At 36.4% G+C, this 15,340-nt stretch overlaps 1 protein-coding gene across 1 annotated transcript; it reads left to right on the plus strand.

The window, feature by feature from the left end:
• The first annotated feature begins 2,392 nt into the window (after nt 1-2,392).
• prpf38a (pre-mRNA processing factor 38A) lies at nt 2,393-14,468 on the plus strand. The gene is made up of 10 exons (XM_022207551.2): nt 2,393-2,619; nt 3,378-3,537; nt 4,391-4,512; nt 7,100-7,185; nt 7,265-7,375; nt 8,382-8,488; nt 8,656-8,682; nt 8,781-8,872; nt 13,412-13,460; nt 14,005-14,468. Exons 1-10 carry the CDS (start codon nt 2,490-2,492, stop codon nt 14,048-14,050), a joined length of 930 nt encoding a protein of 309 aa, XP_022063243.1. The 5' UTR covers nt 2,393-2,489; the 3' UTR covers nt 14,051-14,468.
• Nucleotides 14,469-15,340: the final 872 nt, after the last annotated feature.

Genomic DNA, 15,340 nt, shown 5'->3' on the forward strand with positions numbered 1-15,340 from the left:
GAAACACAACATGCTACACATGACCTGTATAATAACTTTACAGCTCAGAACGATACTATAACAAACATGAGAATGAGATTTCGTTGCTATGGTAACAAGATTATCTGTAAGCAAGACGGAACAATACAATAGTGAAAATCTGACGAACAATTTCAAAGTTAAATTCTATTGAAGTTTTAAAAAAGATAAATCATGTCTTGTGATTTGTGGTCAGTGTGAGACAGCAGACTTTGGTTTCCAGTTAAACATATAAAATACTCTTTAAATGGTATCAAAACTGTCAAAATTGTGATGACAAGTTCAAAATATAGCCCAATTTTAACAGACTGCTACCAGAATTCATCATATGTCAAAACACTATTGCAAAGACTATTTCCATTATGAAGCTGAATTTTCAAATGCTTTTGCAGTTTTGATTTTACAGTGCCTTGTGAAAGTATTCGGCCCCCTTGAACTTTTCAACCTTTCAGGCTTCAAACATAAAGATGTAAAATTTTAATTTTTTGTCAAGAATCAACAACAAGTGGGACACAATCGTGAAGTGGAACAAAATTTATTGGATATTTTAAACTTTAACAAATAAAAACCTGAAAAGTGGGGTGTGCAATATTATTCGGCCCCCTTGCATTAATACTTTGTAGCACCACCTTTTGCTGCAATTACAGCTGCAAGTCGCTTGGGGTATGTCTCTATCAGTTTTGCACATGGAGAGACTGAAATTCTTGCCCATTCTTCGTTGCAAAACAGCTGGAGCTCAGTGAGGTTGGATGGAGAGCATTTGTGAACAGCAGTCTTCAGCTCTGTTTGTGGTTTGGCTCAATTAAAAGGGAAATTCTTAAGGGGGCTAATAATTTTGAACCTGGTGGTTATTGGTTTTTGTTGAATAATTTTGTTTCTGTGTGCAAAATAAAATAAGCTTCTAAAATAAAACTAGGATGTTTGGGAAAGCTGAGACAGAAATTCCTTGATGTGTTTAACAGCACTTGGGAATTTTTTTTTTTTTAAAATTTGATTTCATGGCGTGGCTAATAATTTTGTCATAAACTGTATTATACTTTTTAAAAATATTTTGAGTTGTTTGCCACTAAAAATCTGTATCTGTATTTCTATATGTAGAAAAAATATTACAGATTAAATATTTGTTTAGAAAATTATTGAAATTGTTCCTAAAGAGAGAGCTGGGGGCGTCAGCGAAAGACATGTTGTTTGAACTTGGAATGTGGTATGTGTCACAGTATTAATATTTTCCTAAAATACATTCCAAAAATGGTGCAATTTTGCAGTTCAGAGTTTGGGGTGCTGGGATATGCAGTGTTTGTCTACATTCAGACAGAAATAGGAACAGCTGGACAGCTTTTAAAAATGTTGTAATGTTGCAGCTGTGGGCCTCATAGGGTTAAATGGATTGCAATACAGCGGTTATGGTAAATGTGACCGTGTCACAAAAAAGTGATAAAGCTGCCAGTGTGGAAAGGCTATCACATCTTAATGTACTTATATTAACCCAATATACATTTTAGTACCACTTAGGTTTGGTCACCTAAGGTGGTACCAATATCTGGTCTGGCCCATGGACTAATATGTGTGTATACACATAAACACACACACACGCACACACACACGCACACACACACACACATGTTTGTTTTTCTATACCGGTGGGGACTTACCATTGACTCCCATTCATATCTAACTCCTAACCCTTACCCTAACCCTAACCTTAACCATCACCAAATCAATGCCTAACCCTAAACAAACGTTTTTGCACTTTTACATTTTTTATTAACAACAATATGGCCAAGAAAACGGTGTTGCCACCCGTGGGGACCTCATTTTAGGTCCCCACCGTAAGACAAGTCCCCACCTTTATAGCAAATAGTCAGGTCAAAGTCCCCACCGGTATAGCAGAAACAAGTACACACACACACACACACACACACACACACACACACAAATATACATACACATATACACACCTGCATACATACATATCTGCACACATTTATTGCACAGTGAAAATGTAGCAGTATTGCACATAGAGAAATACTGAAATGAAGCTGCAGTTATATTTCACAGTGGACCATGGTTGCCCCTGCCCAGATGGATAATTGTGAATTTAAGAGTCTGATGGCTTGGGGGGTAAAACTGTTCCAGAACCTGGTTGCTCTCGCTTTGGTGCTTCAGAACCTCATCCCAGAGGGGAGCAGGGAGAACAGTCCATGGTGGGAGTGTGGAGATGATGTTGCAGGCTCTTCTGAGACAGCGCTTGTGTGCAACTTTCTATTCTATTCTATTCTATTCTATTCTATTCTATTCTATTCTATTCTATTCTATTCGTAATGAGCGTCTCTTCACACTCCGGTCCAGCAGGTGGCGGTAAGGCGCATTTGAGCTGGTTTGTTAACCGCCAATGACTCAAAAGAAGAGGAAGGAGGTTCGATGCTAACGTTGTAGTGTTCATGATAGCAAAGTAGTGCAGTTTTATTACGATGGCAAACAGAACTGTAAAAGATGCTAACAGTATACATGGCACGAACCCGCAGTATCTAGTGGAGAAAATCATCCGAACTCGAATCTACGAGTCTAAATACTGGAAGGAGGAGTGCTTCGGTCTCACCGGTCAGTAGCGTGTCAATCAGCGAGCTAACGTTAGCTTCTCATCAGCTAATTTTAAAGAAGGGACAAATTAGCGCGTGTTTACGAGAATAAAAACTGCAGAAATATGTGAAAGAAGTGTAACATTTTTCAAATTAAGTAAGCCATATATGGTACTCTTAGCAAGTAATTAAGCTGTTTGCCTGTTTTCAACTAGCTGAAGCAGTATTTGTTTACTGTATGTCATTATGAAAAGTTGATAAGGTAAAGCAAGTTATGTTACCACTGCCTGACCAACATTAAAACATTCTTCTGTCCATTAGCTAAGTTTTGTGACACAAACTCGACGAAATTTATAGTTTAAGTCTTTCAGAACATGCTTTAACACACTTAAATTTAAGGCTAGTTGAACAACAGTTTCTGAGGAAAGGTAGAAGCCTGACCTTTTCATTGATAATTCTTCATCATGCTATTTATTTTCCTGATTTGCAAGATTTAGGGAAAACATTTAATTGATTTTTGTCACAGCTTGAAAGAACTGTGATGGCACTTTAATTTGCAATGATTTTTTATGTAAACTTAGTTAATTGTCTGATTGCGATTAGTTAATAGTATGGTCTTACTGCAGTTGTAATTTGAAATCAATGAAGTAGTCAGCCCTTGTTTGGATCCTTCTTTAGTCATTTTCTATTCGACAGTCGTGAACATTCGACTTTGTATCAACAGTTGGTTTTTGTGCTTTTTTCTCCTATTTAAGTGTATGCATGTTGTGTCGTCCACAGCTGAGCTGGTTGTCGACAAAGCCATGGAGTTGAAGTATGTTGGAGGAGTTTATGGTGGAAACATCAAGCCCACTCCCTTCCTCTGTCTCACATTGAAGATGCTGCAGATTCAGCCTGAAAAAGACATAATTGTTGAGTTCATTAAAAATGAGGATTTCAAGTAAGTTTCCATGTGCAGGGAACATTGATGTTGTGTCCATTTTCTTCAGCTAAACACACAAGATAAAGACTTCATCCAACGCACTTCTCCTCTATCCATTTAAGCATTAAACAAATGGGAAACCTACTAATTATAAGACATTTACTTTGAGAAGGGACTTTGTGTTTTTGCTATAAAAGGGATGAATTTCAAGAAAACTTTGTGTGAGGCAATAGACACTGCTCTGCTCCCACTTTGTTTTAATCAGATCATCTTAGGGTACAAATAATATTGTAAAATCTCACATACTGTATAATATTTAGAGCTTTCAAAACAACAACGATATTGTGCAGGTGTCCTAAGACCTGTACTGCAAATTAGAATGAGATTGAAATTGAGATGACTGAGTTCATCCTCCACATAAATATAATTTTATTTTGATTACTTGATTATTTATTCTTCAAATAATTTGTCTTTTTTATGGGTAGCTTAAAGGACATATATCTTTAATTTAATATATCTTCAATCTTTAATAAACAGTCTCGTGAGTCATGTTACTAAATAAATTGAGTCTTGAATAAAGCCACTTAGCCTCACTGTGCTCATTCAGTTTAGTGAATCTGAGTAGCGAAAAGATACCTGGGTATGTGGAACTTGTTTTGTAGTACAGGCCTCACCTTTAGAAAGCAATCAGAGAACCAGAGTTGTGTACTACCAAGCAACGTGACAACTTGGCTAGATCACCCGGTACCTTATGTGCCAGTGTTGAATATATAATATTGAATTATATAATAATTCATATTGAATTATATAGTAATTCAATATAGTAATCTAACTGACCGAGCACAATGATGATCTGTCTCTGTTTTATTAGGTATGTTCGGTTACTTGGAGCGATGTACATGAGGTTGACTGGCACTGCAGTGGATTGCTATAAATACCTGGAGCCTCTGTACAATGACTACAGGAAGATCAAGAGTCAGAACAGAAATGGAGGTGAGTTCTTTGGGTGCTTAGTGCCAGCTTATATTCAACAACACCAAGTTACAAAGGGCTGAGAAACGAGCACCTCCTGCAGCTCACAGAGATGAGCGTGGCACCAACAGTGAAGTAAGAACAGGGCACAATGCTTTTTGTGTGTAGAAGAAGGAAATGAACTGTATTTGATGTGCTGTTTTAGCATTAGCTGAATTCTGCAAATTTGTTCAATTTATTTAAGTGTTTGTAAATATGACTTGCTTTTGATATTGTTTGTATTGTTATTATTTTTATTATTAATTTTGCTGTAAGAAATGTTAAAATGCTGATTTCATAGATAGAATAAATCAGGATTGCTAAAAAACATAAACTTTGTCCCCAATGCAACAGAAACTACAACTACCTTTACTAAAGGGTTACGGCAGGTGAAATTGGTGGTTGTCTCAGATTTTTAAGTGGGTAGATTTATTAGGTATATTCTGGGGAACCACTGGGCCATGTTTGGTACCTGTACCATCATTTGCATGACTTTTCTCAATCCTGCTCCACCAGAGTGAGAACTTTAGCCACAACACAACTGCTTTCAGTCATTGTTTTGGTTCAGATAATATAAGCAGATTAGTCTTTTGTTATTTAGACTCAAGCAGAACAATCATGAACATAAAAGCAAAATAAATCAATAAATACCAACAGTAGACACACATTTTTGTATCGATTATTCTGTTTACTATTTTACTAAATAGGCTAAATGATTAACTTACCTCCAAATATCGAATTGAGGCATTTATTTTAAGTTCACCTTATATTTGAGTTTTGAGTGTTTTAAGTGCAGCTTAGAGAAGAAAAGATATTAAAAAGCTTTCCCTTCTAATGAATAGACAATAACTGTGGTGGCTTTGTCTTTTCTGGTGGTGCAGTTTTCAGCTTAGAACCTGTGTGTCTTCTCTTCAAGGTTTTGTGCATTGTGCTACTGTTTTATGCCATTGAAATTTTGCACAGTGTAGAAAAAACCTTTTTGTTTTGTAAAGAACCCCATACTTTAGGAGCCCTGCTGTCAATGTTGCCATTGAGTCAAATTTGGCTCGGCTGTATCTGCTCTTTCATTAAACTGCAGTGTAAGTGCACCTCACTAATGACTGAAGCCAACAGCACCAGTGTCAGCGACTATATGAACAAATCACAGCTGCTGAAACTCATGCTGTTATCATGCGCATCTTCTTAATTACTCTATTATCCAGTCAACCAGTCAATGGTGGTGATTAATAAAGTCCTGCAGATATGGAATAGGTTCATTACAATTCATATTCTGAAATTTTCAAAGATATTTGTGAAGTTTTAGCTTGATTTACTAGATGTTCTTTTTTAAAACTGCTTATTGACCTACTTTTTTTTTCAATAATTTAAAATTTAAAACAGTGTTTCAAGTCCAGTATCTCAGGAATTGTTAAAGTTAAAATTTGACATTTTTTGCTGTTGTTTTTCATCATGTGATTGATCCAGAATTGGATGGAAAAAGTGAAGCTATCATGAAACATCCCATCTTTAGGCACACATTAACCCAAAAATATGATAATGCAGAGGTCAACTAGTGATATTTTCTCAACCATGTATAGTTGAATGTCACAATAATACAGGGTAAAACATACAGTGTACTGCTCAGTATGAAATACTTGATCACAAAAAAGTAAAAACAGTTGTTTTTGTTGGATATTCAGAACTAATTGAGCAGGTATGACAAGCTGTACCAAAAAAACAAAAATAATGCTGGATAGCAATATTAATGCTTGTCAAGACGGCATTGATTGTTTTTTTCAGACAGCAACTCACCCATAATGAGGCCAGGTACATTTTCAGGCTTTTATCTTTTATCTTTTAGCTTTTATAGTTCCTGAGACATTGTTGTTGAAATATGAAGTGAGTCAACAGGCAGTTTAAAAAAAAGAATAATCTTAAAAGGTATTTGATTTATCAGACTTTTGCTGTAAGATGCTGCAGATGTTTTATCAGTCTGTGGTAGCACGTGTTCCGTTTCATGCTGCAGTCTGTTGGGGAGGCAGCATAAAACACAAGGATGCAAGGCATCTGATCAAACTGGTTAAAAAAGCTGCCTCTGTGGTCGGAATCAAATTGAAGTCATTAGAGGATGAGGTGGAGAGACGCACACTGAGCAAGGTGGAGGTCATTCTGAGAAACATGGATCATCCACTTCATATCTCCCTCAATGAGCAAAGAAACATCTGTGGTGGACAGATTTAGAAAATCTTTCATATCATCAGTAATTAGACTGTACAATTCTAAAGTACACGGATGAGACTCCCAGAGAATTCAATTTCCCTTCAGGGATATATAAAGCTATTGTATTATTAAGCTAAAACTTGCATGCTCAATCTTTGCTCTAAATGTTTGACAATATGAGTTAGAATGACAAAAAAAAACACCATCCATTTTTGCACGTTCCACTTTTTAATTATTATTTGGTTGCAGTTTTAAGTAGCCACAAGAAGATACTCTGCAGGAAACAGAAATCTGTTGAAGTATCGATATACTACTATGTGGTGGCTTGTTTAATCAATGCGTTCTTTTCATTTCTCTCATTTTGTCACAGAGTTTGAGGTGATGCATGTGGACGAGTTCATCGATGAGCTTCTTCATGCAGAGAGGATGTGTGACATCATCCTGCCCCGACTCCAGGTAGAATTGCAGCCTGTTTGTACACACCGTCTGCTTCATATGTCATAGTCACTGGTGTTTTTTATCATGTATGGAACAGAAGAGACAAGTCCTGGAGGAGGCTGAGATGTTGGACCCACGGGTCAGTGCTTTAGAGGAGGACCTGGATGAAGTGGAAAGCAGTGAAGAAGAGGATGAGGAAGAAGAAAAGGTAAGAAAAATGCTGCTTATAGCGATGCACCCATACTGAATTTCTGATGCAAAATATGGTCTCTGAAAATCTGAAAAAGAAAATAAATCTTCATGTTTGGACAGATTTTATTTTAAAATAAAGTTTGTTTAATTGAAAGCCTTTGGACTTCTGTTTATAAAAGTTTAAGTCTTTTACAAAAAGCTAGTTAACAGTCCTCAAAGTCTACTTGTATCTAGTTTAAGATACGTAGCTCATTAGGCTCAACCATTACTGATAATTTCTAGCCCGTTGGTAACAAATTTATCTGCAAACAAATAAGTGTCTTTACTTCCACGTTTGTTCTCTTACAAGTATCTTGTGGTAACATTCAAATCCTAGCAGCATTCTGTCCCGTCTTCCTTTTCATGCATTACTGAGTCTGTGACAGGAAACAGACTTGCAGTTGTTTTTACGTTACATTTTTCACATAGAAATTAGTAAACCTTTTTGGAATATCTCTGTCACCTCTCAATAATTGCCTTGTGTAAGAAAGTCAAACGCAAATACTTCAGAAAGCCTCATTTGAAAATACATGTCCAAAAGTAGAAACTGTGTAACAAAAATGAAAATTCCTGTGATCACAGACACACAAGTTATAAACACAACTGAGCACACCATGGTTCCAGTCTTATTGCGTTCATTCGGTTTTACCTGTGAACACCAGAATCTTCTCAGTTTTTGAAGCTGTGGGCTGTGTCTATTCACGTCTGCTTCATGGCTCCTTATTAGAGACAGGTACTGAGTAGCGGTATTAATTAGCATGTGATTGGGCTGGTAATTCAGTATTGTTAAGCTCATTGACCCTTTAGGCAGGGATCATAAATACATAGAATGGAAATGTGATGCTAAAGTTAATAGTGATTTAGTCAGTAGATCAAACAGGAAATTTTAATCATTGCTTTTAATTTAAAGAAGACCTTGTTGGTCTGTTTAGTTCATTGTCTGTTTATTCTTTTATTTTCATTCTTTTATTTATTTTCTGCAGCCAGAGAGACTACAGACCCCAGAACCCCACAGACGTGGTTACCGTGACAATGACAGACCTCGTCGATCTCCATCACCACGTTACAGACGCAGTCGGTCCCCCAGACGGTTTGTGTTGAACTTGTTTATTTTGCAGAGAGCACAGAGTAAGATTTGAATAAGATGGTATGATAAATGTCATCTCTAAATCAAAGATATAGAACACTTTTTCCACTACTGGACAAGTACATTTGTTTTCCAAATAATAATAAATCTGAATTATTATTTCCTTATAGGAGGAGCAGGTCTCCAAAGAGGCGCAGGTATGACTGATTTTGCCTTAAATTTAAGCATTTTAGTAGTACTGTGCCTGTTGTTGACTCTGATGAGACTGTAAATGTTTTTTGTTGTGTGCAAACAGTGTGTCGCCCCGGAGAGACCGCCATCGGAGCAAGAGCCCCCGCAGACACCGCAGCAGGTCCAGAGACAGACGCCACCGCTCAAAATCCCCTGGTAAGTAGACGGGAAACAAGGAGTTCCCTCAGGTTCTGTTTTGACATGACTGACAGAACAGTATGCCCCTGTGGCCAAACAGTGTTAGTGGAACAACAAATTACTGTGAGTGAAAAGAAATAACTGTTTTCACTGTTTGAAAATAAGAGTTACTGCTTGTGAAACAGTCTGGAAACTTTAAAGTAGAACCAAACAAATATGGAAAGATGCACATGATATGGAGCATACAAAAAGAAGAGTCCATGTAAAAAAAATTGTTCTTCCAGTTAGATAGAGGTCCAGATCAGTAAAAAGTTACAAAGATCAGCATTTACATCCAGAAACATCTTTTAAAGCGGACCTGTTTCACCTGCCTTACACCAAAACTAAATATCCAACAAGACAGCGTTGTGGCTTGAATGAGTGGATGAAAGGGCCATTAACTGCTTTACGTTTCATGTGAATCAACCACAGCTGATGGATTTACCACCTTTTAGTGATGTTCAACTTTTTCACAAGGACAAAGTGAACGTTAACATGGTTGCCTGTGGTTTGTTGGATACATAATTTTGGAAGTTTCTGAAATGAAAGCACAAAAGGAACATGAGAAGTGCCCTTTTTGTAAGTAGCAAACATGACAAAGCTGAAAATCACATTTCCAGGTATTAGTAAATTATTATTTTGAAATGCACAGCCTTATTTAAACTTACAAATTATAACGAGCACTGCATAAAACACAAAATTCATCAAGTGATCAACTTACAAAGCGACAGCTGCTTAACCCTAAAGCTTCAGTCAATTCCAGCCGTTTTCAGTACAAAAAATCGCTAATATTCTATTTTTAAATTAAAAAAATTACGAAAAATACGGGGAATATTGGACGGGCATCGCGAGGTGCATTTCCTTGAAAATGACCGATTCGGGGATTTTATACCGACTTCAGGACATGTTTTGGACAAAATAGTTTACTGGCTTGTGTCATCTGGATGTAAAAGGTTGGATTATGGCCATTTTTTGTGGAATCTTTTTTTGTGTGTGTAATAATAAACCCGGAAATGTGAGTCGCGCTGTGTGCGTTGAAACCGTGTATAGAGAACAGATGGATGAATATTCGTTTTTGTCGGACAAATGTGTTTTTCTCACCCGCTGTAGTAATCGCATCTGAAAGTGGTTTATACCGGCGGATTCATGAGAATCTAAGCTTTCCGTCGGCACATAGTGTTTGTATAATCGTGTTTGCAGCCGTCGGACATTCTTGAAATTCCTATGCAAATTAGTAGGTGTACCGCCGGCGGTACACTGAAGCTTAAGGGGTTAAACAGAATGCTTGCAAACCAGAAAACAACTGTAAGTACAGCCAAAAAATCTGGAAACTGGAAACATTGCTCACAAGATTCAGTTGCACTAGTTGACTGTAACTAAATAAATACACATTCCCAACAGTTTACAACAATAGGAATGCACAGACAATGATACTAACACCCAATTTTTTTTTCACTTAATATACAGTGCTGTTTATAGATATTTTCTGTTTTTGCATATTTATCACACTTTAATGTTTTAGATCATCAAAGTAAGTTTAATATAAGACAAAGATAACCCAAGAAAATACAAAATGCTGTTTTTAATTTATGCTTTCATTCACAGAAGGAAAGACAGTGTTCTATATTGAAATGTAATTGCCCCTTAGCTGTCAATCTGCCAAATGACCAAATTCATTTGCCAGCTGGGTTTAATTTCACCAGCCACACTCACATATGATTACTACCAGGCTTGTTGATTCTAGACATCACTAAATAGAACCTGTCTGGTATTGTGAAGTAGCTACAGGGTCTCAAAAGCAGCACATGATGCCACCTTCTAAAGAGATTCAAGAACAGATGAGAAACAAAATCATGTCTGGAGAGTTACAAAGATATTGCTGAGGCTCTGAGGCTCTGGGACTCCAGAGAACCACAGAGAGAGACATTATCCACAAATAGAGAAACATGGAACAGTGGTGAACCTTCCCAGGAGTGGACCAACGACCAACATTTCTCCAAGAGCTTCTGAATATCTAATCCAAGAGTTCACAAAGGAACCAAGACGGACATCAAAAGAACTGCATGCTTGCCTCGGTTGAGGTCCGTCTACATGATCGCACAATCCTCCATGAGAAAATGGCATCATGGGAGAGCTGCAAGGCACAACCACTACTGAGCAAAATGAACATGAAGGTTCGTCCGACATTTACAAAAAATATCTGGATGGGCTCCAAGACTTTTGGAATAACATCCTGTGGACTGATGCGTCAAAGGTGGAACTTTTGTGGAAGACATGGATCCATACCATCTGGTGTAAAGCTATCACTGCATTCTACAAGAAGAACATCATACCAACAGTGCAACATGGAGGTGGTAGTGTGATGGTCTGAGAACCTGGACGAATTGTCAGAATTGATGAAGACATGAATTCTGCTCTGTATCAGAAAATACTCCTGGAGAATATCCACCATCAGTTCATGACATAAGTCTCAACACAAATGGTTTAAGCAGCAAGACAAAGACCCAAAGCACACAAGCAAGTCCACCTCTGAGTGGCTCAAAAAGAACAAAATAAAGGTTGTAGAGTGGCCAAGTCGAAGTCTGTCCTTTAAAAGCTGCATTTCATGTTTTGTGGGTTATCTGTAGAATATTCAATACATAGAAATATTACTTTGATGATCTGAAACATTTAATTGTATATAATATAAAAAAATAGAAGACATCAGGAGGGGGCAAATGCTTTTTCACAGCACTGTAAATTCATACGTAACCATTTAAGGAAAACAGTGTCAAGGTAGGACTGATTCGCTGTTCATATTTCCAGCATTCTTCGTCCAGAGGACTAACATAGTTTGCAGGCATGGTTAGGAAGCAGGCATCAACTAGGTATAGATGTTTTTATTTGTTGAGTATTTAATTTCTTTTAGGTTTGATTCTGGACTGTACTTTTGTATTAGTAAGTGCTAACAGAGCTATCATAGCGCTCTTGACACACATTTTTTTGACTGAAATTGCTCCTGTTTTGGCTTGTTTGATACGCACTTTCTTGACTTTGATCAGACATTTACCTAAAGCCATTACCGCTCTAAGGCAACAGTTGTACTTCACTCTCACACACTCACAATAACACTCCCACTTTACTAATATTATATTATTTCATTGTTATCAGATTCCATGTTTTTATTTCACATTGCAATAACTATTGGGACTTGTACAATAGCCAGTGTAGACACTACTGAGTCTGGCATTTCACTGTACAGCTACTTTTTTTTTTTTTTTTAGATTGTTTACAAACAGTTTTATGGTGTGTTTATTTTTTATTTCTTGTATCGCCATGTATTATGTGTTTATTTCTTTTTTGGCTCTAACTCACCGAGCAGAATTGGCACGCTTAATCTGAGTTTATCCTGAATACAATGACGGTAAAGGTTTCCTATCTAACGTTACAATATAGGACATATTTTTGGAGATTTTAAAAAGTGGGCATTATTACCTTCAGTGGATTTGTCAGAAGCTATTTTGATACAAACTGTAAAAGGAAAAGTTCATTTTTTTGTGTTGGGCCAAGTATTTTTGTAGGTGGGTCACAGGCTGCTATTTGCCTACCACTAGTCTAAAGGATCTCCTGCTCATATTCCCTCTTTGCAAGGTCTTTTGTTTTTCTTTTAGTAAAAATTTTTGCAGATTTTGTTTGTACATTCAACCTTATTTTTCACATTCAACTTGAAAAATTACTTATTTATTATTAGAGAAGAGTCATATCTTATACTCAGTCTTATCTTTTTGAAATTATTACTTTTTAAAAAATGAACAACTTTATTTTCAAGCAACTATTTTACATCCTTTTACGTGCTTGATCTTGCATAACTGTAGAACACTTGGTGGCTGTACCAGATCTGACTTTATAGCAGTAAAGATAAAATTTCAAAGAGAACAAAACAAAAATGAAATAAATTACAAGAATGCTGTAATGAATGTTGAGCTGCCCCTATTAACTCACAGATATTAATCCATTTGTGTCATCCACTTAGATCTTCTAGACTTTACTGAATCTGCATGCTTTTCAACAAACAGTTATTCTTTGGGATGATTCATTGTTACTCCAGATCTTTCGCATAGTTCGTAAAGGGTCCCCAAACTTCTTTGCTATTTTTTTATTTTGTTTGCTTTTAGTACATAAGTTAGTCTTTCTAGCCAAAGGTTTGACATAAGTTGTCTGATTCAGATGTGTAATAGTTGGTCTGTGTATTGTCTTCCAGAACAAAGCTATCAACTTTTTGGCATTTAGAATACTGACATTCATCAATATATGTTAATTTTTGTTCTATTTATGTTCTTTAGGATGCAGACAAAGCAGAAATAACTTAGGGTAACTTTGTACTTCAGTTAAGAATGAGCCCACAATGAGGAAAATGTAATTTCAAAGCGTATACAGATATAATGATCCACTAGGAATGTAAAAATGTATTTATTAATTACACAGTAGCGAAACATCTTTGTGAATATAACTGATGAACGTTTTGTTGTCGTAAACCAGGTCACCACAGAAGCCACAGACATCGCAGCCACTCAAAGTCGCCAGAAAGGTAAATGCTACCACTTCTGTTTTTACTTCATTTGCTGTTGAGCATTGCTTGATATTTTTTGACTATGGCCAAAATGTGCCATAAGTTTGATACAGTATCAATAAAATCTTTTTTGATACCTTGCTTGTAGGGATATAGACATGTTTTCCAGCAGAATCCTATTTCCTTTTTAGTAAAAGAAAGTTACTAAATGTTTTTAGGGACCTGAATAAGCTTTACATGAAACTTTCTCAGCAGAGGATGTTGGGTTAGGAGGATTTTAAAATATCTAAAACTATGTGACCTAATAGTTGACTGGTTAGTAAATGTAGTACATGGACACAAATTCCCTGACTAGCAAGCCCTTGGTTCAGCCAGATTACATGCTGCATGTCTTCCCCATACTCTCTTTGACATATTTCCTCTCTATCCACTGCCTCGACTTAACATAAAATGCCCAAAAAGTATAGAGTACGTTAGTGTTTACATGTCTCCACTGTAATGTATTTTTCTAACAAGATGTGCTTTTTTTCCCATATCATTTTGTGTTCTTTTCCTCTCATAGGAGTTCTAAAAAGAGTCACAAGAAGAGTCGAAGAGGAAACGAGTGATCTTTCTTCATTAAAACATATTTTGCTTTTTCAAAATCTTCAAACTGTCAAAGATTCTGCCCCAAAATTGAATCCGTTTTTATGGCACGCAATCTTAGTTTTATACATTGGACCATGACATGTCTGTAACATACTTTAAATGTAAAGGTCTCAAATCTTTCAGCAGTGTTTAATTAGTCTATGAAGCAAATAAGGCTTGACGGTCAATTTTTTTAGCCTCACTCTGTTGGAAAAACCCTCTGACAGATAAAAATCTAATAATACTCCCCATTTTTTTTTCGTGATTATAGTCATTCCTGGTAACCTTTAGATCCATGTACCTCCAAAAATTGTGTTGCTTGTGAACAGATTCTGTATGTTGATTTGTATCATTCTGGGACCTGACGTTTGTCAAAGAAATAAAAACCCCAATTTATTACTTGTGTGTTTTTGAAATTTAAAAAATATATATTTTTTGGAAAATTACATTTGATACTGCTAGGAGTTCATTTTTATATTGACCTTCGCTAGGAAAAATACAGCTACAATATTACAGCTGTAGTGCTCCTTTATGCTGAGCTCATCAAGGAAAAATGTGCATTTTGTCTTTGAAAAAAGGACACAGTTAAATGTGATCGCTTCCAAAACTAGTCAGATCCCTTCATTTTTTTTCTCGCTTTGTGTCAACAATTTATTTTTAATAATTTTAAAAATAAATTGAATAATTTATTTTTAATGACTAAAATAGCCTCACTAACACATAATGGTAACGTATCATAATTCCTATTCAACTTTGGCCTTGAACTGTGATTATGTTCGTTCTGTTTGCAATAACTTTGAGATATGTCTAAATTATGACAGTGAGGGTATAAAACTATTTCTAAAGCTTAAGCATGAACCCAGTGGTCTTAATGATTGTGAAATGGACTAAGTTTAAAACCACCAGGGATCTTCATTGTCGTAGTTGGCGATGTGATCAGCCTCACTGACTTTGCTCAGAGGGACCCAACAGTCACATAAACAGAGCTTCAAAGGTTTTTTGTAGAGATGGAGAACCTGGTGGAAGGACTCCATCTCCGAGGCTCATATCCTCTGGTCACCTGTTGTTGGTATGTATTTGGTTTTCCCAAAAGATTAAGCTGGTTTTATTTAATTACTAAACTTCAGGTTTGTGTTGTTTTTAGCAGCCTGGTGCAGCCGTCTGGCCTGCTACATACCACTACTCCCTGCGCAGAACTGCTGGTTTGGTTCTTTGATTCTTTTGTACAGTTTTGGTTTTCTTTGTTTTCCTTCTGTTTTGCTTTAATTTAT

Source organism: Acanthochromis polyacanthus, chromosome 4 (genome assembly GCF_021347895.1).
Source record: "Acanthochromis polyacanthus isolate Apoly-LR-REF ecotype Palm Island chromosome 4, KAUST_Apoly_ChrSc, whole genome shotgun sequence".
In the NCBI taxonomy this organism is placed as follows: domain Eukaryota; kingdom Metazoa; phylum Chordata; class Actinopteri; family Pomacentridae; genus Acanthochromis; species Acanthochromis polyacanthus.